This window comes from Arvicanthis niloticus, chromosome 6, assembly GCF_011762505.2.
Source record: "Arvicanthis niloticus isolate mArvNil1 chromosome 6, mArvNil1.pat.X, whole genome shotgun sequence".
Taxonomy (NCBI): Eukaryota; Metazoa; Chordata; class Mammalia; order Rodentia; family Muridae; genus Arvicanthis; species Arvicanthis niloticus.
In genome coordinates, this window is record NC_047663.1 from 92,744,722 (window position 1) to 92,766,555 (window position 21,834).

At 44.9% G+C, this 21,834-nt stretch overlaps 1 protein-coding gene across 3 annotated transcripts; it reads right to left on the bottom strand.

Moving 5' to 3' along the window:
* Positions 1 to 9,682: 9,682 nt before the first annotated feature.
* Positions 9,683 to 21,695, bottom strand: Mefv (MEFV innate immunity regulator, pyrin). Of its 3 annotated transcripts, none has more exons than XM_076937272.1 (9): positions 20,610 to 21,693; positions 18,099 to 18,935; positions 16,272 to 16,615; positions 15,732 to 15,827; positions 13,544 to 13,762; positions 13,092 to 13,114; positions 11,484 to 11,599; positions 11,012 to 11,304; positions 9,683 to 10,471 (listed from the first exon to the last, which is right to left on the bottom strand). In XM_076937272.1, exons 1-9 carry the CDS (start codon positions 20,884 to 20,886, stop codon positions 10,463 to 10,465), a joined length of 2,214 nt encoding a protein of 737 aa, XP_076793387.1. In that variant the 5' UTR covers positions 20,887 to 21,693; the 3' UTR covers positions 9,683 to 10,462. The 3 variants fall into 3 exon arrangements, with proteins under 3 accessions (XP_076793387.1, XP_034363406.2, XP_076793388.1); XM_034507515.2 differs by having other exon boundaries at positions 10,388 to 10,665; positions 20,610 to 21,694; XM_076937273.1 differs by lacking the exon at positions 13,544 to 13,762 and having other exon boundaries at positions 10,388 to 10,665; positions 20,610 to 21,695.
* Positions 21,696 to 21,834: the final 139 nt, after the last annotated feature.

The window sequence follows — 21,834 nt, forward strand, 5'->3', positions numbered from 1 at the left end:
GTGAAGCATCCACACCCGGGTCTTCCTTCCTCATAAACTCCATATGGTCTGTGGGTTAAATCATGGGCACTGTGAGCTTTTGAGCTAATTTCCAGTTATCAGTGAGTATATACCATGTGTGTTCTTTTGCGTCTGGGTTATCTTATTCAGGATGATATTTCCTAGTTCTGTCCATTTGCCTACAAATTTCATGACGTCGCTGTTTTTAATTGCAGAGTAGTACTCCACTATGTAAACGTACCACATTTTCTGCATCCATTCTTCTGTTGAGGGACATCTGAGTTATTTCCAGCTTCTGTCTATTATAAATAAGGCTGCTATGAACATAGTGGAGCATGTGTCCTTGTTATATGTTGGAGCATCTTTTGGGTATATACCTAAGAGTGGTATAGCTGGGGTTTTTTATTGGATATTTTATTTACATTTCAGATATTATCCCCTTACCCCATTTCCCTCCAGCCCAGGAACCCCCTATCCCATCTCCCCTCCTCCTGCTTCTATGAGGATGTGCCCCCAACCCCCTGACTCCAACCTTCCCACCCTTGAATTTCTCCACACTCAGCATCCAGCTTTCATGAAACCAAGGATCTCCTCTTCCACCTATGCCAGCCAAGGCCATCCTTTCCTACATATACAGCTGGAGCCATGGGTCCCTCCCTATGTGCTCCTAGGCTGGTGGCTTAGACTCTGGGAGCTCTGGTTGGTTGGTATTGTTGCTCTCCTCATGGGGCCACCAATCCTTTCAGCTCCTTCAGCTCCTTCTCTCTAACTCCTCCATTGGGAACCCCTTGATCAGTTCAATGGTTAGCTGTGAGCATCTGCCTCTGAACATGTCAGAATCGGGCAGACCTCTAAGGAGACAGCTATATCAGGCTCCTGTCACCATGCACTTCCTGACATCCACATCAGCGTCTACCTTTGATGACTGCACATGGGATGGATACCCAGGTGGAGCAGTCTCCAGATGACCCTTCCTTCAGTTTCTGTCCCACACTTTGTCTCTCTAATTGCTCCCTTGAGTATTTTGTTATTACTTCTAAGAAGAACCAAAGCACCCACACTTGGTCTTCCTTCTTCATGAGCTTCATGTGGTCTGTGAGTTGAATCTCGGGTATTGCGAGCTTCTGGGCTAATATCCAATTATCAGTGAGTAAATACCATATGTGCTCTTTTATGATTGAGTTACCTCACTCAGGATATTTTGTAGCTCCATCCATTTACCTAAGAATTTCTCGAATTCATTGGTTTTTAATACCTGAGTAATATTCCATTGTGTAAATATACCACATTTTTTGTATCCATTCCTCTGTTAAAGGACATCTGGGATCTTTTCAGCTTCTGGCTATTATAAATAAGGCTGTTATGAACATAGTGGAGCATATGTCCTTGTTATATGGTGGAGCATCTTCTGGGTATATGCCCAGGAGGGGTAGAGCTGGATCCTCAGGTACTACTATGTCCAATTTTCTGAGGAACTGCCAGACTGACTTCCAGAGTGGTTGTACCAGCTTGCAATCCCACCAAAAATGGAGGAGTGTTCCTCTTTCTCCAAATCCTCACCAGCATCTGCTGTCACCTGAGTTTTTGACCTTAGCCATTCTGACTGGTGTGAGGTGGAATCTCAGGGTTGTTTTGATTTGCATTTCCCTGGTGACTAAGGATGTTGAGCATTTCTTTAGGTGTTTCTCATCCATTCAAATTTCCTCAGTTGAGAATTCTTTGTTTAGCTCTGTACCCTATTTTTTAATAGGGTTATTTGGTTGTCTAGAGTCTAATTCCTTGAGTTCTTTTTATATATTGGATATTAGCCCTTTATCAGATATAGGATTGGTAAAGATCTTTTCCCATTATGTTGGTTGCCATTTTGTCCTATTGACAGTGTCATTTGCCTTACAGAAAATTTGCAATTTTATGAGGTCCCATTTGTCAATTCTTGATGTTAGAGCATAAGCCATTGGTGTTCTGTTCAGGAACTTGTCCCCTGTGCCCAAGTATTCGAGGTTCTTCTCTACCTTCTCTTCTATTAGTTTCAGTGTATCTGGTTTTATGTGAAGGTCCTTTATCCACTTGGACTTGAGCTTTGTACAAGGGGATAAAAATGGATTGAGTTGCATTCTTCTACATGTTGACCAACAATCAAACCAGCACCATTTTTTGAAAATACTGTCCTTTTTCCACTAGACAGTTTTAGCTTCTTTGTCAAAGATCAAGTGACCATAGGTGTGCGGGTTCATTTCTGGGTCTTCAATTCCATTCCGTTGATCTTCCTGCCTGTCTCTGTATCAATACCATGCAGTTTTTATCTCTATTGCTCTGTGGTACAGCTTGAGGTCAGGGATGGTGATTCCTTCAAAAGTTCTTTTATTGTTGAGAATAGTTTTTGTTATCCTGGGTTTTTTGTTATTCCAAATGAATTTGAGAGTTTCTCTTTCTAACTCTGTGAAGAATTGAGTTGGGATTTTAATGGGGATTGCATTGAATCTGTAAATTGCTTTTGGCAAGATGGCCATTTTTACTAAGTTAATCCTGCCAATACAGAAACATGGGAAATCTTTCCATCTTCTGAGATCTTCTTCGATTTCTTTCTTCAGAGATTTGAAGTTCTTGTCATACAGATTTTCACTTGCTTGGTTAGATTCACACCAAGGTATTTTATATTATTTGTGACTATTGTGAAGGGTGTCATATCCCTAATTTCTTTCTCAGCCTGCTTATCCTTCTAGTAGAGGAAGGCTACTGATTTGTTTGAGTTGATTTTATATCCAGCCACTTTACTGAAGTTGTTTATCAGATTTAGGAGTTCTCTGATGGAAGTTTTAGGGTCACTTAATTATACTATCATATCATCTGCAAATAGTGAAATTTTTTCTTCTTCCTTTCCTATTTGTATCCCTTTGACTTCCTTTTGTTGTCTAATTGTTCTGGCTAGGACTTCCAGTACTATACTGAATAGGTAGGGAGAGAGTGGGTAGCCTTGTCTAGTCCCTGATTTTAGTGAGATTGCTTCAAGTTTCTCTCCATTTAGTTTGATGTTGGCTACTGGCTTGCTGTATATTGCTTTTACTATGTTTAGGTTATGGGCCTTAGATTCCTGATGTTTCCAAGACTTGGTTAAACTTCTAAAGTTAGTACCTATAACTTGGTCTTGCTGATCTTGTGTATTTTTATTTCTAAGATTTTTATTTTTCAATTATAATGAAAATTTTCATTCTTTTTTTTTTTTGGGGGGGGGGGTGGTTCGGAACAGGGTTTCTCTGTGTAGCCCTGGCTGTCCTGGAACTCACTCTGTAGACCAGGCTGGCCTTGAACTCAGAAATCCTCCTGCCTCTGCCTCCCAAGTGCTGGGATTAAAGGCGTGCGCCACCACCGCCCAGCCATTCATTTTATTTTTATCTTTTCTTTCATTTTTTTCTTTGTCTCCTCTCCTTCCCTCCCTCCCTCCCTCTCTTTTTCTCTCTCCCTCTGTTTTTCTGTCTCTCTGTCTCTCCCTGTCTCTCTCTGTCTCTTTGTCTCTCTGTCTCTGTTTCTCTGTCTCTCTCTCTCTCTCCCTTCCTTCCTTTCTTTCTTTCACACCCACCAGGCTTAACTATTGCTACTATATACTCTAATGTATGGGCTTCCATTGGACTGTGGTTGAGTTAAAGAGACTACACTCTTAAGGAAACTGACTCTTCCTTCCCTAGTGGCTAACACTTGCCAACAGCTCTCTAGTTAGGGGCGAGCAGTGAGACTCCATACCCCGCTTCCTCTGCTGCTGGTGTCTAGGTAGGTCCTTACACACGTCTCATTTGTGTTGTCACTCCACTGTGAGCCCGTGTGTGCAGCTGTGTCTGGAAGACATCTACTGCCTCTCGTTCTTACACTCATTATGGCTAATGTTGGTAGGACTTCTGAGATGTATCGATTATTGTTTTCAAAGACATTTTGGACATCTTCAGTCATTTCTAAAAGCAATCCCCACCCCTTCCTGTCCCTTCCCTGTAGAGTCCTGCACGTGTCTGGCAGCACCTCCTGCCTTCACCCTTCATTCATTTTCCTTGGCTCTTCTTTCCTCTCCAGTCCTGAGTTTGCACTAGCCCTCCCTCTGTCTTCTGGTTTGCTCACTCTTCTTCCAGTTTAAGCCTGCTGAGGGCCTCTGGTGAGCTGTGTATTTTGATCAGGATCATTCTGATTTCCCAGTCTCTACCTGACCCTCCTTTTCTCACTTTTCCTGTTTCCTGAGTCTCTGTTCAATGTGGCATTTTTGACAATCCATCCTTTAGTTCTGTCTTACACTTGGTTGCTTCTTGTTTGTTTACTGTGCATGTTTTCAGGTCAGGGAGCATGTCTGCCAGGACAGTGGGACTATGTGGAGACCCTGTCTCAGAAAGAGAGAGACAGAGACAGAAAGACCATTATATAGATACAGATATAAATTAGATATAGAGATAGATAGATACATATACAATATTGATTATGTAAATGGGGAAATTTTATTTAGAGCTGCAGAAAAACAATCTACTACTCATGGGAAATTGTGTTTTATCGTCTCATGAACACAGGTGGCATATAATATTAAAGCAGGAAAATGGATAATTAAAAAGAAAATGCCTTCTACAATCCCAGTATCAGCTTGTCAGTCAATTACACTCTTTATACGTTCTGTCATGTTTATGTGAATGGGCTCAGATAATTTTGCTCAAATAGTAGTCTACACCTAAGCCTTCAACAGTTATTTATAAACCAGGTTTTCAAAATTACTGCAAGTCTTTATACTTTTATTTTTATTGATTTTATGTATGTCCACTCCTGTGTAATTCTATTTCTCATTAAAACATAAAATGTACAGTATATTTTGAAATTTATTTTGAAAATAACTAATAAAGCTGCAGTGGTATCACAGGCCTATGATGCCAGCACCAGGGGGCTGAGGGAGGAGGATGACAAGCTTGTGGCCAGCCTACGATGTATTATGGGTTCCTGGTCATAAGCTACACTGTGAAATTCTGTCTCAATAAACAACCTAAAACAAAGAAAGTTAATTGAAACATATGAAACATTTTCTCATCTTTTACTTTCAGTGCATTTGATATAACTACTGACTCTGTTTGTAATGGAATTGTAACTGTATCTGTAATCAGTTGAGCTTCCTGTATTCATAGGTCATTTTTTAATGAGTTTTCAGCCATTATTCTTCATAGCTTGCCTTTCCCTTACTCTCCCCTAAGAGTGCTTACTGTACATATTTGCTGTAAGAACATTGTCTACACTCGACACTGTATTCATTTTTTCTAATTCTTTTTCTTCAACATCAACAATCTGTATATGACAATTTATTAATTAGCCAATTATTTAATTATCTGGTTCTAATTTGTAGATCCCATTTATTGGACAGTTTATATCCATTGTTTACTTTCTTACTCAGAATTTTCATTTAACGCTTACCTATAATTTTTGACTCTTCATTCCCTGTATGATTTGACATGACAGGTTTGTATTACTTAGGAGAGGGGATGTCAAAGAGTCAAAGACCTTAGAGGGGTGTTTAGTTACCCCTTGTACTTCCCCGTCTCTAAGGGTTGGGTTCCCAGGACATATTTTCTCTGGATATTCATTGTGCTTACCAGAAGTCTGGGGTTGGAATGACCATAGAGTTTACCAATGGTACCCATTTCTCACCTGCAGTTCCTTGAGTCAGATAGAGAGGTAGAGGCTTTTATCTCATAGAGAAAAGAGAGAATCAGGATGAGGTTTTAAGTATGGCAAATGGTACTGGCAAAACCAGTAGGGGCAGTTTCCATATATGTCTGGCCACTCCTTACAATAACTTCTGTCTGGCCAAAGAGGAAGCTGGCAAAAATTATTAAATGAAGGAAGAGGGATGGATATGGGCATAATGGGAAAACTATTTAGCTCCTGACAACCTGCTATGAAACAATTTCCTGGTCCTATTTGAAGGGACTGTTTATTATAAGCGAGGGTTTCTTGAACCTCAAATCTCCATATCCCTGGACAAACAGGAGGGAAAGGAGAAAACATCTATGTCTAATCCAGTAGTGTCCAGCACGGCTGAGGAAGTGCAGCCTCTTTCTTCTGGAACCGGGGACAAGTTGGTTGATGTCAGTGTCCTTGAGGTCCGGGACTGAGAAATGGGGGGTCTCTGAGGGGGTAAGGGGAAGGAGTGTGTAAGGGTTAGCTATGACAGGGTAGAGGGGACCCTACAGAACTAACGAGGTGAAGATCTTCAACCAGGCAGAGGTTTTACTGAGCTTCTTAACTGCAAGAATAGGGGTGTTAAAGAGGGAAGATGTGGTTGAAGAGACTTTTTTCTTAGGAGGTCAGAGATAATAGGCTTGAGTCCCCTGGACTCTAGAGAGAGAGGGACTGACTTTTGGTAATAACCAGGTAGGGTCTTGTAACTGGATGACAACAGGGAAATACTGTTTGCAACAGACTTGGAAGTCCACCTGGAAGGCTGGTGAAGGAAATGACATGTTGGAACCAGTAGGTTGTGTGGCTAGGAGGAGGAGGAGATGGGCTGCTGGTGAGCTTGGGGTCAGGTGAATGGGGGAGAAGCAAAGGAAATAGAGGCTCCCACTTTGGCTAGAAGATCACATCTCAATAAAGGGACAGGACAGGTTGGCACCACCAGAAAAGAAGGGATGACAGGAACACCCCTGAAGATGCATCGAGTGCTGGGGTCTGGTGAGGTTGGTCCCCCTACCCTGACAATAGAGAAATGAGGAAAGGTAGGTCCCCAAAACTCCATCAGGACCAAGTAGGTGGCCCCAGTGTCCAGAAGGAAAGATATGGGTCATTCTGATACTGTGATGAAGCTCCCTGTTAGAGATGACAGTGGTCAGGCCAAGGAAGTCAGCAGAAGGGCAATCAAGGAGTGATGTCCCTGCACCAAGAGGGACACAAGGGCAATCAACAGCCCAATGTCTCTCTTGATGGCATTTTGGACATGGCCAGGGTGGTTTGCAAGGGATTAGTCAGGCCCAGACCCAATGACCCTCCCAACCACATTTGACTCAGGGACCAGGTCCTCAAGCCTTAGGGAGCAAGGAAGACCTAATGTTGGGGAAACTCTAGAAAAGAAATAGACCATGAGGAGTTGTTTAGCCTCTGGATTTTCAAGGTCTAGATTGGTATACTGTAAGAGGACCCTTGTGAGACAGTCTAAGAATGAGACAGGTTTTCATGTTTGTCCTGGATGACCTCTTAGATTTTCTCATAGGTTACTGGTTTAAGGGCAGCCTTATGGAGAGGCCAGCTAGGTCTATTGCTGGAGAGGAAAAAGAGGAGGCCAGAAGAGGAGAGGGAGCTCTGGGTTGGGTCCAGTAAGGAGAATGGCCTCATTAGCAGGGTCAAGAGTTGTGGAGGTTTCTTCTGGTTGAGATTTCATAGCTAGAAGGAGCTGAGTCAGGGAACAGGAAGAACAGAGGAAAGGCTTGGATCAAAGATAAGAGAAAGCTTGGCCATATGGGACCTCTTTCCATTTACCCAATTGCTGGCAGTAGTTATAAAGATGTCATATAACTTAGGGATCTAAGGTACCATTCAGATTGGTTATCTAAGGACCAAGTATGGCTGCAAAGTTTAGAAAGCTTTAAGGTGTAGAGGTCTGAGGTTCTCCAAAAGTTATCCCAGTGGGGAGATTGGATGTATGGTAGAAGACACAATACCCATGAGTGAGTGGAGGAGTCACAGGCCTGAGCTCAAAGGCATCCCAAGGAGATAGGAAGGACAGAAATGAGAAGGCAAAAATCATCCATCATGTTGTCACAATGCTGAACAGGGGCCAGGGCTAAAAGACCAGACACAGTCCACCTAGTGCTAGTATATACATATACATATACATATACATATACATATACATATACATATACATATACATATACATATACATATACGAGAGAGAGAGAGAGAGAGAGAGAGAGAGAGAGAGAGAGAGAGAGAGAGAGACTGTGGTGGAGAAATGAAGCCTTGCCCAAGGGAAAAGGTCAGCGATGGCTGTCAGCAAAGATGGTGAACCATAGCCTTAAAGATCATGGCTGGTGTTACTTCTGTTTCCAAGAATACCAGAGGAACGCTGGACACTCAACAGTCACTCCTTCGAAGCCAGGGAAGTGTTTATGCCAACCAGGGGCAGAGGTGGGGAGGACTTCACAACTGTGTTGTGTGGAGTGTCTAATCAGTTAGCCAGGAAGTGAGCCTGTTGCAGGTGAACTGGAAATAGGGTCCTGGTGTGGCTTTGACCCACAAAGGGGAGCACAAGTACCAGGAGAGCCTACTGAGTCCCTCAGCACCAGTGTTATCATCTAAGCAAGCGATGGATGCCATAAAGTCACAGCATGTGACAGATCTCACATGGTAGGTTTATTGGGCAGGGAGTACACAGAGGCTTCCTCTGGACAAGGGTGGAGGGAAAGAGAGCAGGGAGAGGAGGAACTGGCCTTTTATAAGGGGATATGGTGCGTGCACAGGGGAGGATATGGGACTGGTAGTGACAGTGGGAATGTGTCTCAGCTTGTCATCCAGTAATGACATATCCTGCTGTTGCTGGGTCCTTGGGGACTGGTGGTGGTGATGCCTGGTTGCTAACAGATGGCATCTGAGAAACGGCCTGAGGCTGATCTTTACTCTGCATGTGCCATACACACCCTCATTCACACATGTGAACAACCATGCATGCAGACAGGCACACGCACAGAAGTAATATTGTTATCCAGTGAAATATGTATAGCCTGCCTTCATAGCTATGTTTAACTCGATATATGTCAATGTAGTACAATACAATACAACAAATAAATAGAAGAAACTAAAAAAAAAAAAAAACAAGTTGCAAAACAGTATTTTATAATAATAAGAATAGCAGCAGACTGCCTGAAGGAAGCTGATACTTAATTCCCTACAGGTATGAGATTTATTAGAATGTAATGGTCTCTAGGCCATGTCTGGGCCTAGAGATGGGAGGAAGAGCATTGGGCACACAGTACATGATGTGGAGAGCTAAATGTAGTGGTTCCTTTAAAGGCATCGCCTTTAAAACCAGAAAGGTGCTTCATTAAGAGTGAGAACAAAAGAGGCAGGGAGAGCGTGTTCCTCTTGGAGTCTGCTTATACTTCTTTTCTGTAGGTTTTATGTGTCCTCAAGACCAGGGCAGGCAGAATGATGGACATATTCTTCCCTGGGAAGGGAACATGAAATGGTATCCTGTCTCAAGAACATCTCAAGAACCAATTCTTGCTGTACTTTGCAGTAACTACGGACTTCCTCTTCTTCCACCACTGTGTGTCATTGTTGTGGACGGCCCCTTCACCTTCCACTGACAGTATTCAAGTGCCTCTGCTAGGGTTTGGTGTGCTTCTTACATACTATATTGGCTAATATTGCCAACTCATCAGGATTTGAAATTACGCATGGGACAAGCCTCTGGGCATGTGTGTGAGAGTGTATCTTGAGTAGGTTAATTGAGGTGGGAAAATCCACCCCATAACTGTGGGCGGCAACATCCCCTAGATTCAAGTTCTGGACAGCATAACGAAGGAAGAAGAGGGACTTTTGAAGGTCCTCACTCTCTGCCTCTTGATGACAGATGCAATGTGGCCATCTGCCTCAAGTGCCTGCCATGAGGCTGCTCTGCCAGGACGCTCTAAACCCTTGAACTATGAATCAGAATAAATGCTTCCTCCCCCAGTTGCTTTTATTTTATTACAGGGTATTTTATTACAGCAATAATAGTACTAAATAATACAGGTACCAGTATTATTTGCTTTCTTTTTGTATGGAGGCTGGACCACAGTCAGAGTAACCAGAAATTCATCAGGCTAGACCCAAACTCATAGGTACCATCCTGCCTCAGCCTCCCAGGTTCTTAGGTATGCACCACCATGCCCAGACTAATATTATTTTCTTATTCGTTACATCCCTTTGCCAGCTGACACCTCGTCGATGACTTATGAGTTCATGAATGTGAAACATAAGACCAGGAGCCAGAATGTTGGCACAGTGTTGGGCACTCCGTGAAGTATCTGGTCACTGACGGAACTGATGGTCAGAAGAGCTATCTATGTTCTTCACCCCATGACCCAGGGTTAAAGGCAGGTTGACAGGAACTGGAGGGAAGAAGCCAGTGAACATGTATATGTCATGTTGCTCCTAGCTGTGTAGTCTAGGAAGCTGCCCGCCTGCTTGGGGGCATCCTCACTCACAGGCTGGAGAAAAGTGCTTTCCTGTTGTGTTGCTCTTGTTAACACCCAGGAGTCATTCTCCGCAGTTATCCTCTCCTTCCTGCTCGCCAGTGCTTTGCATGTTCCCAGGACCTGAACTGGAGTCAAAGCTAGGAGTCCCCAGGGTGGTGGTATCAGTTTAGAACCTCTGGAGACTGTCAGTCAGTGGGCATGCCTTGTTTCCAAATCTCACACTCTTCATAGCATCAGAGAAGATGAGGCTGGGGTGAGCAGCTGCTAGGTTCGAATCACAGTAACTGCAGGAAGAAGAAGACCTAGCTGGGAGTGGGCATCTGTGGGCTTCTCCCAAGGTGCTCCCAATCTAAGGAAGAGGGATTTATTGAGATTGTGGTGGGGGTTAGGAACAAACAGGGACCCGATATGCCAAGGCCACTACTTGCCTTGATTTAGGCATTTACCAGCATGTTCTTAAGCGCCAGTCAGTTCTGGACTACAGAGGGAGGAAAAGAAAGATGGAATAAAGTTTTAAGTACTCCCATTCAGGGGGTCTGAATTACACTCTCCCCGCAAGGAAGGATAAGAATTCTCCTGCTTAGGGCTCCGCATTCTATGTTGGTTATCATCCATGGCCTCCCAGGCACCCTAAACACTGAAGCTGTTAGTTCAATCAACAAGGCAGACACAGAGGGACCAAGCAGAGCTCTGGGGCCTTTTATGACCTGTTTTGTGCTTCCATTCTAGGTGTATTCCTCCCCATCTTCTGAATAGTTCGCCCAGAGCAACAGATAAAGGATAATTACAAAAACCCTTGGTTAGCTTGTTACCACCATACTTACGAATGAAGGTTTCCATTTCAGGAAAGATCTAAATTTTCTTTTGTTGTGCCGAGAATGGATCTCATGTAGTTCAGGTGTGTCTTGAGATGGCTGAGGATGAAGGTAATCTTGAGGTTCTGATCCTCCAGCTTCCAGTTCTGGGTAAAGTACTACATCGCAGTCCTGTGTGTGTGCACCATCACACTTTAGGTGAACGGTGGGGATCAAGCCCTGGGCCTGTGTTGTGCTAGGCTGGTGTCCTTCCCAGTTTGCTACATCTGAAGCACTGAATGCCATTTCGGAGTTCAGTGTTTCTAAAATGGAGGAAGGAGAAAAGAGACTGAGTTAGCTGAATGAGTTAGATCAGAGAGAAGCTGGAGGCAGTGTCATAAAGGCTTTTCTAGGTGGGGAAGGGAATGGACAGGCTCTGAGCTGCCTGCACCCCAGGGAGGAGATGAGCAAGTGCATTCGATCTCCGTCCAAGCTCACTGACCTGAGAAATGCTGCATGTTCTTCTCCACAGACTTTGACTTCTGGTAGAGCAGGTGGAGCTTCTCTTTAACCCCTGGAGGAGTGCCCAGCAGCTCAGAGGTGGTCATCATCTTAGCCCTAGGGACAAGAGATGGTCAGCCAGAGAAGACAAGAGCAAGATATCGCCTGAGGCCCCATGAGGTGACAGACCATCCCAGTTCGGGTGATGCTAAGAAGTCTTTTCTAGACTCAACGCTCTGACGCTGGTCCTCAACTTTGGCTGCACATCAGCATCTTTGAACTACTGCTATAAAATCACAATGCGTTTAAGTGGCAGCCTTAAAACGGACTTAGTCTTGCTATCAGAGACCTGTCAAACTAATTATACTATTTCTATTGAAAGAGAAAAAGAGCAACGAACTGCTACTTCACTCCTACTGGAATGGCCAGTCTAACAGCAATAAAAAAAAATGGTAAGAGGAAATTATAAGTTGATGACAAAGATGTAGAGAAATTATCACTGTGGGGGGTGTAAAATGGTGTGTATACCATAGGAAATGGTATGTAGGTTCCTCGAAATCTCTAAATAGAGTGGAAATACAGTAGGTATAAAATCTGAGAAATTGGAAGCAGAGTCTCAAGCAGCACTTGTACTGTGCTCAAAACAACACCATTCTCAATGGTCCAAAAGTAGAAACAGTCCAAATGTCCATTAGCAAACGAACAAATACTATGTGATGCTCGCATACAAACAGTGTCACTTGACAATGAAACAGAGCGGGGTTCAGATACAGCTACAGCATAAGGGAGCTGTGAAAATATGCGGAGAGAAAGTAAGGCGGAGGCTAGCGGACAAGCATTGTGTGATTCTGATAACATGGGGTATTTAGAACAGTCAAACTAATAAACAGGGAAAACAGACTGGTGATTGCCAGGCAACAGGAGAGAGAGGATGAGGAAGTAGTGTTTAATGTACAGAGTTCCTCTGTGGGAAGATAAAAAGGTTCTGGAGTTAGATTGTACAAACAGGTGCACACCAATGTAGATGTATTAACATCAGTGCCCTGCAGGCATGAAACAACTGAGATTTTATGCTATGCATATTTTAATGGAAAAATAACTACTAAAAACCCACTAACCCCCAACTCCCAACCTCAAGACTGAGATTTAGTTGGTGTGGCTGTGGCTTGGAAACCAGGATTTTGTAAAGTTCCTAAGCTCACCTTTCTCTCTTCCCCCTGCCTGCTGGGTTTAACCACCTTCAAACTGATCCCTCAGCACACCCACCTCCACACCTCCACCAACCCTGTCCCAAAATGCTTGAGATCAGAGGCAGTTCTGGGAACCCTGTCATAAAACAAATGACATCCATTCGAGAGGTTTCTTGGGAAAGTACCACTTGGATTTGGCAGGCCTGGGATATATTCCTTCTCAGTAGTCCATCCTGCCCTCCCCACCCCCACCTGATCACACTCCAATGTTATTCTTCCCACTCAAATCCAAAAATGATGGTCTCCAGAAGCTTCAGGAAACAGGAGTCCTGGGTTACAGGCCCAGCTCCTTCCTAGACTGCCTCATCCAAATGCTTTCTGCAAGGCACCCAAGGGAATAGCATGGGATCTCTCCATACCTGTGCAAGGTGACTCCAATGTCCTAAGAAAGAAAAGAGGGAAGTTCTCTATTAATATTAACAGTCTCCAAGACTTGTTAAGACCCACAACAAGCTGCTCTCTGACCCCCAGTCCTAGGGTGCAGGTAAGTAGGATCGTTTCTCCTTCATGGTAATTCTAGTCACAGGATGGAAGCCTTGTCTAAGCCCACAATGCAACCACCCTCAAGTTCTTCTGGTCTTTTCTTGGGTGATTCCAGGGGCATCTTACATGCTAAGATGTTCTGGGCTCCTGAGAGATATCAAAGAGGCATGAGCCCAAGAGACACTGTGGGTCATTGAGACCAAGTCTCAATTCCAGGCCTTAATGGACTTGCTTCCTGGCTTGGTGGTTAGGGGGTGGCAGTGACAAGAGCCCAAATCATGCCCTTGCTCACAGCAGGCAGGCAAAAGCCAGGCACACTCACACTGACCTGCATGAGCTCCCACTCTGGCTGGTCTTGCTTGGCCTCTAGTTCTCCAATCAGCTCATCCAGTAGGGAAACCTGAGTGTGGTATGTCTCTCTGACCTTGCTGATGGTCTGGCTTAGCTCCTGTAGCCAGGTCACAAAAAGTTGCTCTTGCTGCTCCAGGAACTGATATAGCTTCTCAAGCTGACATGAAACCCTCTGCTTCTGTGTTTCTGTTTGTTTCTGGGGAACATAGAATTGGGAGATGTATGGGTGTGTGCTATGGGCTGGAAGTGTATATCTCTAGGGATGCCCTCCAAGCTCAACTGATAGAGATGGAGGAGAGGCGAGCTTTCTCCGTGTGAAGTTTGAATGAGAATGGCTCCTATAAGGCTCATACATTTGAATATTTGGTCCACAGTTGGTGGAACTGTTTGGGAAGGATTAGGAGGTGTGGTCTTGGGAAGAGGTGTGCCACTGAGGTTGAACTTTAAGGTTTCAGAAGCCCATGCCATTTCCAGTTTTCTTTCTCTGTCTCTTCCCATCTCTGTCTTCTCTGTCTCTCCATCTGCCTCTGTCTCTGTCTCTGTCTGTTTCTGTCTCTGTCTCTTCTCTCCCTGACCCCATCTCTCTTGGCCTAATGCATATAGACTAGAGATGTAAGCTCTCAGCTACTGCCTCAGCACCAAACCTGCCTGCCTGATGCTATGCTTCCAGCCATGAAGCTCATGGACTCTAACCCTCTAGAACCATGAGCCCCCAGTTAAATTCTTTCTGTCATAAATTGCCTTGGTTGTGGTGTCTCTACACAGCAATTTAAAGTTTAGCTATTTTAAGATTTAACTATTTTTATGTGAATAATATTTTTCCCGAATGCATGAGTGTATTTACCTGGTGCCCTCAGAAGTCAGAAGAGGGCTTTAGGTCCCCTGGAACTGGAATATGGGTGGCTGTGAGACACCAAGTAAGTGCTGTGAATTGAACTCAGGTCCTCTGCAAGAGCAACAAGTGCTCTCAACTACTGAGCCATCTCTCTGGCCCCCATCTTCATAGCAACTTAACTGTAACTAAGACTCTTAGCCTCTTATAGCCATGGGCTCCAGAATGGGAAGAAATCTGTGGAACTTTCCAGAATAGGCAGCATAAGAGGAGCTAGCTCTTGGGAAAGCCTATTGAGTATGGTACTAGGTTCAACAGTTTTCCCTCCAAAATTTCCATGTTGAAGTTCCCAGTACCTCAGAGTATGATCCTATCTGGAGATAGGATATTTGCAGATGTATTTGGATAACATGAGGTCATTCTAGAGTCAGTTGACATCCAGGCCATCTAGGAGTATATAACAAGATCTAGTCTCAAAAAGCCAAAGAAGGGGGCTTGGGATTTAACTCAAGAATAAAACCCTTCTCTAACAAATACAAAGCCCTAGGTTCTGTCCCTAGAACTGAGGGAAAGGCCTCCAAGAGTCAGTATAGTTTTTATAAAATTTGTAAATAAATAAATAAATATTCAATAATTAATTAAATAATACATAATTTTTTAAAAATAAAAAGTATATTTTATTATTCTAAGACAGGATCTCACTATGCAGCCCTGGCTGGCATGGAACTTGTTATATAGAGCAGGTCCTCTCAAACTTGTGGCCTTCTTCCTGCCTCTGTCTCTTGAGTGCTAGGATTACGAGTGTATGCTAATATCCCCCAGATACTTTGGTGTGAGGGAAGTCTAATGTAGCCCAGACTGGTTTGGGACTTACTATGTAGCTAATAGTGAACTTGAATTTATCCTCCTGCCTCTGTCTTCCAAATGCCAAGCTGTGTGCCGCCATATCTAGTTTTTGCCGTACTGGGGTGGAACTCAGGGCCTGATTGAATCTAGGGAGCTACCCTACCAACCGAGCTACATCTCTGGCTCCAATTATAATTATAAAAACAATCCAGAGAATTTTTCAAGTGACAACTGCTATCTCTAGTGTCTCTAGCCTGTTTAGTTGTGAGAAGGAGAAAGTGAACAGGTCCTTAAAGATACCCCTCCTCCCTGACAGGGACTACAAGGATGAGCTCACCCTTGGCCTTCCTACCATCGCCACTGAGACTCAACAACAGGTGACCCTCCCTGCTGCCCTGTGAATGGGAACAGACCCTCAGGAACCTGGCTTCCCTCTCAGTCCCCTCCGGGCAGGCATAAACGGGCAAGGACTGGCCCAGGGCCTCACCAGGAAGTCATCTGGTTTCCTGTCTCCCTGTAGCCTGTGCTCCTCCACATATCCTCTCATCTCCCGCAGGCGCTCCAGCTGCTTCCGGATCTGCTCCTGGAGAAGAGTACTGGTTAAGGTGCTCCCACTTGACTCTTGCCATTTTTAGACTGTACCAACCCTAGAGGAAAGACTCAGCTACTGGGAGCAGAGCCGGCAGACGGGGCTGCAATTGAAAGCAAGAGAGATAGGGGGCGCGTTCTAGGATAGAAGCGGCGTGAATTCAACACCAAGGGAAGCAGAGCCATGCAGAGCACCAGTGATCCCTGAGGGAGAACCCAGACTTCATACTGACAACCAATGCCCTTGGACTGCTAAACAATATAAATTATCAGTTCCTTCTTTGCCATCCTCGTTTATCTCGTTTATCTCGTGTTTTTACCATTTAGGGCCCAGGAATCCTGACTAACACATCCCCATCCCAGAGGGGTTGGATAAAGAACACAAGGCCCAAGTGTCCAATTCCCAGGGAGAGATGGGGCCAGGCAGCGAACTCCTTACCTTGTACTCCAGTGCAGCCTCCTCTATGGGGCGCACTCGATGTCCTTGATGCTCCTGGCTCAGCCTGCAGATGAGGCAGATGAGCTCCCTGTGTTCTTCACAGAAAAGCAGCTGCACCTGCTTCATGTGACGAGGGCACTGTGGTAGGGACTGGGGGCTCTGGGCTTCACGGCTCTTTCTGGCAAGTAAACTTTGGCACTGGAAGCATATGGCGCATCTGCCTGGGGCCTTGGGATCCCCAGGAGCTATGGAGCAGCTACAGGAACTTTGCACACAGGTATCACCAAGCAGGTCTCCTTCCTGGGTGTGGCAAAGCGGGCATGCAGTCTTGTCCTGTGACCTTCCTGGGGACACAGCAGTGGAACAATCTCCTCAGTAGCAAACCCAAGATTTTTACAGGAGAGCAATCGTTCATAGGGTACACATATTCTCAGATCTGGCTACTTCCCAGCATGCTCTTCTCCTCTGACTTCCATACAAATGAGGTTGTCACCAGGTTGAGGGCAAAGCTTTCTGCTTTTCTGGGACAGGAATTCTTGGACATTTATTCTGTGAGATACCCGTGGCCCTTTGGCACAGACCCTGTTTACCCCTCGCACAGACACAAATCTAGTGGGCCATATGAAAGAAAACAAAACATGCTGACAGCATTTGCTTCCTTATATCAAACTAGCACAGAGTGCCCACAACTCCAGTCAGAGCTCCCGGGGCTGGTCACTGTGGGCCACATTTATTGACAAATCCTCACTCCTAGCAAAAAGAAAAGAAAAAAAAGAAAGAAAGAAAGAAAGAAAGAAAGAAAGAAAGAAAGAAAGAAAGAAGAAAAAACAGTCTGGCCAGAGACTGTGGCGAGCATTTGGAGCCTGTGTGCCGGGCGAATCCTCTGCTCCCATTCAAGAATCATAAATGAAAGCAAAGAAAGGACTTTATAAAGCTAATGAGTAAATCTCACACTGGGGACAGAACAGTTCTGCAGGCTCTGCTCCAAGGCTACGGGCAGTGTGTCTATACATCAGAAATGACAGGAGACGCAGAAGAAATAGAAACACACACTCCATTAGCTCTTCCCTCCTTCTCTCACCCTGCCCCAGGAATTTCCTCACAAGCAAAAGTCATGGTGTCCCATAAGGAACCATTCTTGTGACAGAACCGATAGTTTGCCTAGATGGCTGCTCCTTCCAGCTCACTCCAAACCGAAACTCTCAACCTCCTGTTCTGTTACCAGAAGCCATTTGATCAAATTTTAGTCAAAGGGAAGTGAGCGAGGACAGACAGCTTCTAGAAGCTTTTACAGCTTCTAGAGACTTTTTCAAGCCTTCTCTATGTCATGATGTCCCCTTTGGCCCTCCATACCCGTAAGTGGAACCAGGGGATGTTGAGAATTTAAGAAGAAAACAAAACCCGGAGCAGAAAACCAGCTCAGCATAAGTTTTAGTTGTGGTCACACAAATGTAAGTCATTTGTGTGAAAGAGGAACAAGTTTCTGTGTTCACCTAAGCTGGTGGTTTCTGACTGTCACAGACGAACATAATCCTGATGACTAATTTCCCAGTAAGAGAGCTTTGGTCAACATCTTTTCCCTGCCCGGAGGAAGGCGATTAGTGGAATCTCTAGCCCAAGACACACCCTGCGGGGTCACTGTGGGAAAGCAACATTGTAACCCACTCCTTTCTAGAATCGCAACCTAGTCTGTGCTTCTCTCTCTGTACAAGGACTTCTGAGGGCTCAAGCACTAACCGAACTTTGATGCAACCTGTTGTGCAAGATGTGTAAATGTGCATATTTCTGGGCCTGTATCACATTTTCTGGAGTGTTGGGGGAGGGTACCTTTACAAGCCGCCTGTCCTAAGGATGCTTGGTCTTCTGGAGTTTGGGCTGATTTTTCACATAGTGACAACGGCACATCTGGATCACAAGAGTCGCAGAGTATGCTGCCAGCCGTCTCTCTCGAGGACTCTGTGGTTTCTGGACTCCCATTTCCATTTTCCATCCATGATGTAGTGCACCTCTCCTCCCCAGTCAATGATGTTTTGGAAGACATGTTTCTGAATGTTTCTTCATCCAGCACCATGGAATGCTCTGGAATCCCTGTGCCCTTTTCTAGAGCCCCTGTAGTCCTTCCACTCAGGGTAGCTGCTCTCATGCGAATGAAACTCCCATTTCTTGTTTCCTCTTGAGTCGGAAAAGCTTCTGAATTTGGGGGTTCTCCTTCTCTTGAATAAGTGGTAATTTCAAGACTCCTGGGTCGCTTCTTTCCTGAAGGCAAATACACTTCAGCTTTCTTGATTTCTCTCCTCCCTGGGACATTGTTGTACAGTCCTTGCAGCCTCCCTGCAGAGCTGACATTTCTGCGAAGCCGGGCACTTGCCATGTTTTCCTTGTCCCCTGGAGACTGGGTAACCAAGGTTCTCCTATAGAGAGGTGCTGTGCTTCTGACCCTCTGTGAGTCCAGGACCTCAGGGCTCCTCTGATCCTTCCTTTTGGCCAGTGGTTTCTTCTGGGGTCCCTTCCCCACTTCAGCCTGGCTGAGTGACAGGGTGTCTGACTCATCATTCTGCTGTTTCCCATCACCTTCAGGGACATCTGGTACCTTCACACTTTTGGCCTTATTCTCTGCAGAAGACTGGACAGAACCACCAATTCTATTTTCTTCATCTAAGTGTTCTAGAAAGACAATCAAATACAGTCATGAAGCTGTGCTATATTCAAGACTGAAGGGGGAGGAAGAAGAGAAAAACTCCTTAGAAGTTACTAAAATTGAAGAACTGAGCATTCTCGAGAGCAGCAGTCCATTACACAGAACCAAAAAATACAATGTAAATAAAAGTTGGATTACTATTATGCATGACTATATCTGTGAAATTTGACTTATAAAACAATCAAAAAGGATGAAAGTAGACCAGCTCAGTAAGTAAAGGCACCTGCCAGCAAGCTTGACGAATTCTAGTTTGACCTCCAGAACCCACAAGGGAAAGAAAGAATCAATTCCTTCAAGTTGTCCTCTGACCTTTATGCCAGGGCACACTAACGCTCACTTACATATGCAGACAGACACAAATACATAAGCAAAATCAAATTAAAATGGGAGCCTGGAGAGACAGAGAGATGGCTTGGCAGTTCAGAGCATTGGAGGTGCTTCGAGAGCCCCCAGATTGCGTTCCCAGCATCCACCCAGTAGCTCACAGCCATCTATAACTCCAAATTCAGGGAATCTGATTCCCTCTTCTGGCTTTTGTGGCCATAAAGATTGCAGGTGGTGCACACACATACATGCAGAAGAAAAAACACCCACATGCATAAAATTAATTAATTTAAAAAGTGAACTTATATAAGTGAATCTTTTTTTAGTCATTGCACAAACTGAAGAAAATCTCAGGTCCCAAAGGTACTTGAAAACCAGTTAGAACAATGTGGTGGTGTACACTTTCTTTTTTTTTTTTTTTTTTTATGAGTACACTGCAGCTGTCTTCAGACACACCAGAAGAGTTGCATCAGATCCCATTACAGATGGTTGTGAGCCACCATGTGGTTGCTGGGAATTGAACTCAGGACCTCTGGAAGGGCAGTCAGTGCTCTTAACCACTGAGCCATCTCTCCAGCCCTGGTGTACACTTTCTAACCTCAGCACTCTGGACACAGAGGCAAGGGGATCTCTGAGTTTGAAGCTAGCCTAGTCTATATGTCTATATAGTGAGGCCCTGTCTAAAAATCAAAACATATATATATATATATATATATATATATATATATATATATATATCAGCAGGGAAACTTGCCTGCAATTTCAGGATATTGAAGCTTAAAATGAAGCTTAATTTCAAAGTCTACATAATGAAGATAACCTATGATTAACGACCTATGTTTTGATTTGAAGAAACCTTTCATTAAAAGTAAGGAATGTTTAAATATCCTTATAAAGTGTGCTAAAGAAGAACTCTAAACTGAAATTAGGTGGTTAATGGGATTTTCAGACATGTTACTATGGTTGAATTTCCAGCCCTTTCTGCTAACCTGATGTTAGTCTGGGCATGCATATTAGTTGAAAAGTAGAGTAAACAATTCCCTAGGTTTCCATCCATTCATGCTCCACCTGTCCCGATGCTCATCCACAGTTAGAATATCAGTTTTATTGTTAATGCCTTTGGGAGTCTGGGAGCCTCACTAAGCAGGCTACAAGGGCCAAAGAGAAGGACGAGGCATGCTGGATTCACACTGTTCAGGCTGCAGTGGATAGGGGCTTCCTAACCCTTAAGCTAGTGAGCTTGTGTCTGAGAATTCCTCCCCACCTCCACCAGTAGCCAGCATCCATCTCCACTGGGAAGAGGCTTGGCTACTTACCTGGGCCTGTGGCCTTTCGAAGCTCCTCTGCTAGTTGGCGCTGGTTGGTGGCCCGCAGGATCTGCAGGGTCAGCCTTACGGCATACTCCTCCCCATAGTGTTTCAGCAGGAGTTCGGCCAGCTTTACTGGCCTGGCCATCTGCATGTGGCCCCGGGGGATCCTAGAGTGGCCCTTCTCCAGGCTGGTGTTCTGCAGCTTGAACTTGAACTTCTCAAAGTCATAGGGCAGCAGCTCCTCCAGGGTGTTTAGTAGATGATCCCCAAGGGTCTTGGCCATAGTGCGTGCCAGGAGGGACTGCAGCCAGCTATGTGGCTTCTGGCAGATGATAAAGACCTCTCTCCTGCAACTTGAGAACCAGCAAGAAATAGCTTGTGAAATAACGGACAAGGCACAGGAAACACATAGGCTTTGGTGGGAACTGAGAGTGACGATGAGGGCGTGTCCAGGTTCTGGCCTGCTGCATTTGAGGATTCAGAGTCTTTTCCAATGAGGAGGCCTCCACCTTGCCAGCCTATGTCCTGGTTAAACAAAAGGCAGGCTAGACTCTAAGAGAGGTTCTGGGATTGCGAGCCAGATCTTCCAGCTGCTCTTGTGCTCTTGCTTGCTCTCAGGACCCTGGGCCATGGAAGAGAAGCAGAGAGACGATCTTGCGTGGAGTTGGCCCCCTCTGGCCAACTGCTCTCTTTGGACTCTTGGGGTTTATAGACCTACAGGGCCAATGACAAGTGAAAAAAACAGACAGCAAATAATCCCTATAGGCTTTGCCTGGGACTTTCTCAAGAAAGCAGAAGCCAGAAAGGCACTGCGGTGCATGTCCAGTCTGTCTGGTCCATGTCTAGTCTATCCAGCAGCATAAACTCTTCAAACGGAGATCTGAGGACCGCCATTGTCGCCAGCATTCTCATGCATCTGTTCTCACAGCCAACTTGGCCCTTGCTCCCTGGGCATCGGGATGCTCTTCCCTGTACCCTTTGACATATTCTCTAGGCACTTCCTAGGATGCTTGAGATACAAGGTTGTAGAGGTGCAAGCATCCTTTGGCACTCTCATGTGAGCCAGGGTAAGTTTCAGAGTGGCTCTAAACCAATGGAGGATCCGTGGGAGGAACTCGACTCACTTTCCTGTCTCTGCCTTTATGCGATTCCTGGTTTTTAGCCTCAATTTTTTATCTTGAAATTTTTCAACCTGGCCTTGAGGCCAGCCTGGTCCACGAAAATGAGTTCC

Excerpts from the sequence above, each read along its gene's own strand:
- Mefv (XM_034507515.2), bottom strand. The coding sequence starts at position 20,886 with ATGGCCAAGACCCTTGGGGATCATCTACTAAACACCCTGGAGGAGCTG. Across the intron at positions 11,600-13,091 it reads ATTGGAGTCACCTTGCACAG|GGCTAAGATGATGACCACCT; the intron begins GTATGGAGAGAT and ends TCTTGTCCCTAG. Across the intron at positions 10,666-11,011 it reads TGAAATGGAAACCTTCATTC|TCCAGAACTGACTGGCGCTT; the intron begins GTAAGTATGGTG and ends CTCCCTCTGTAG.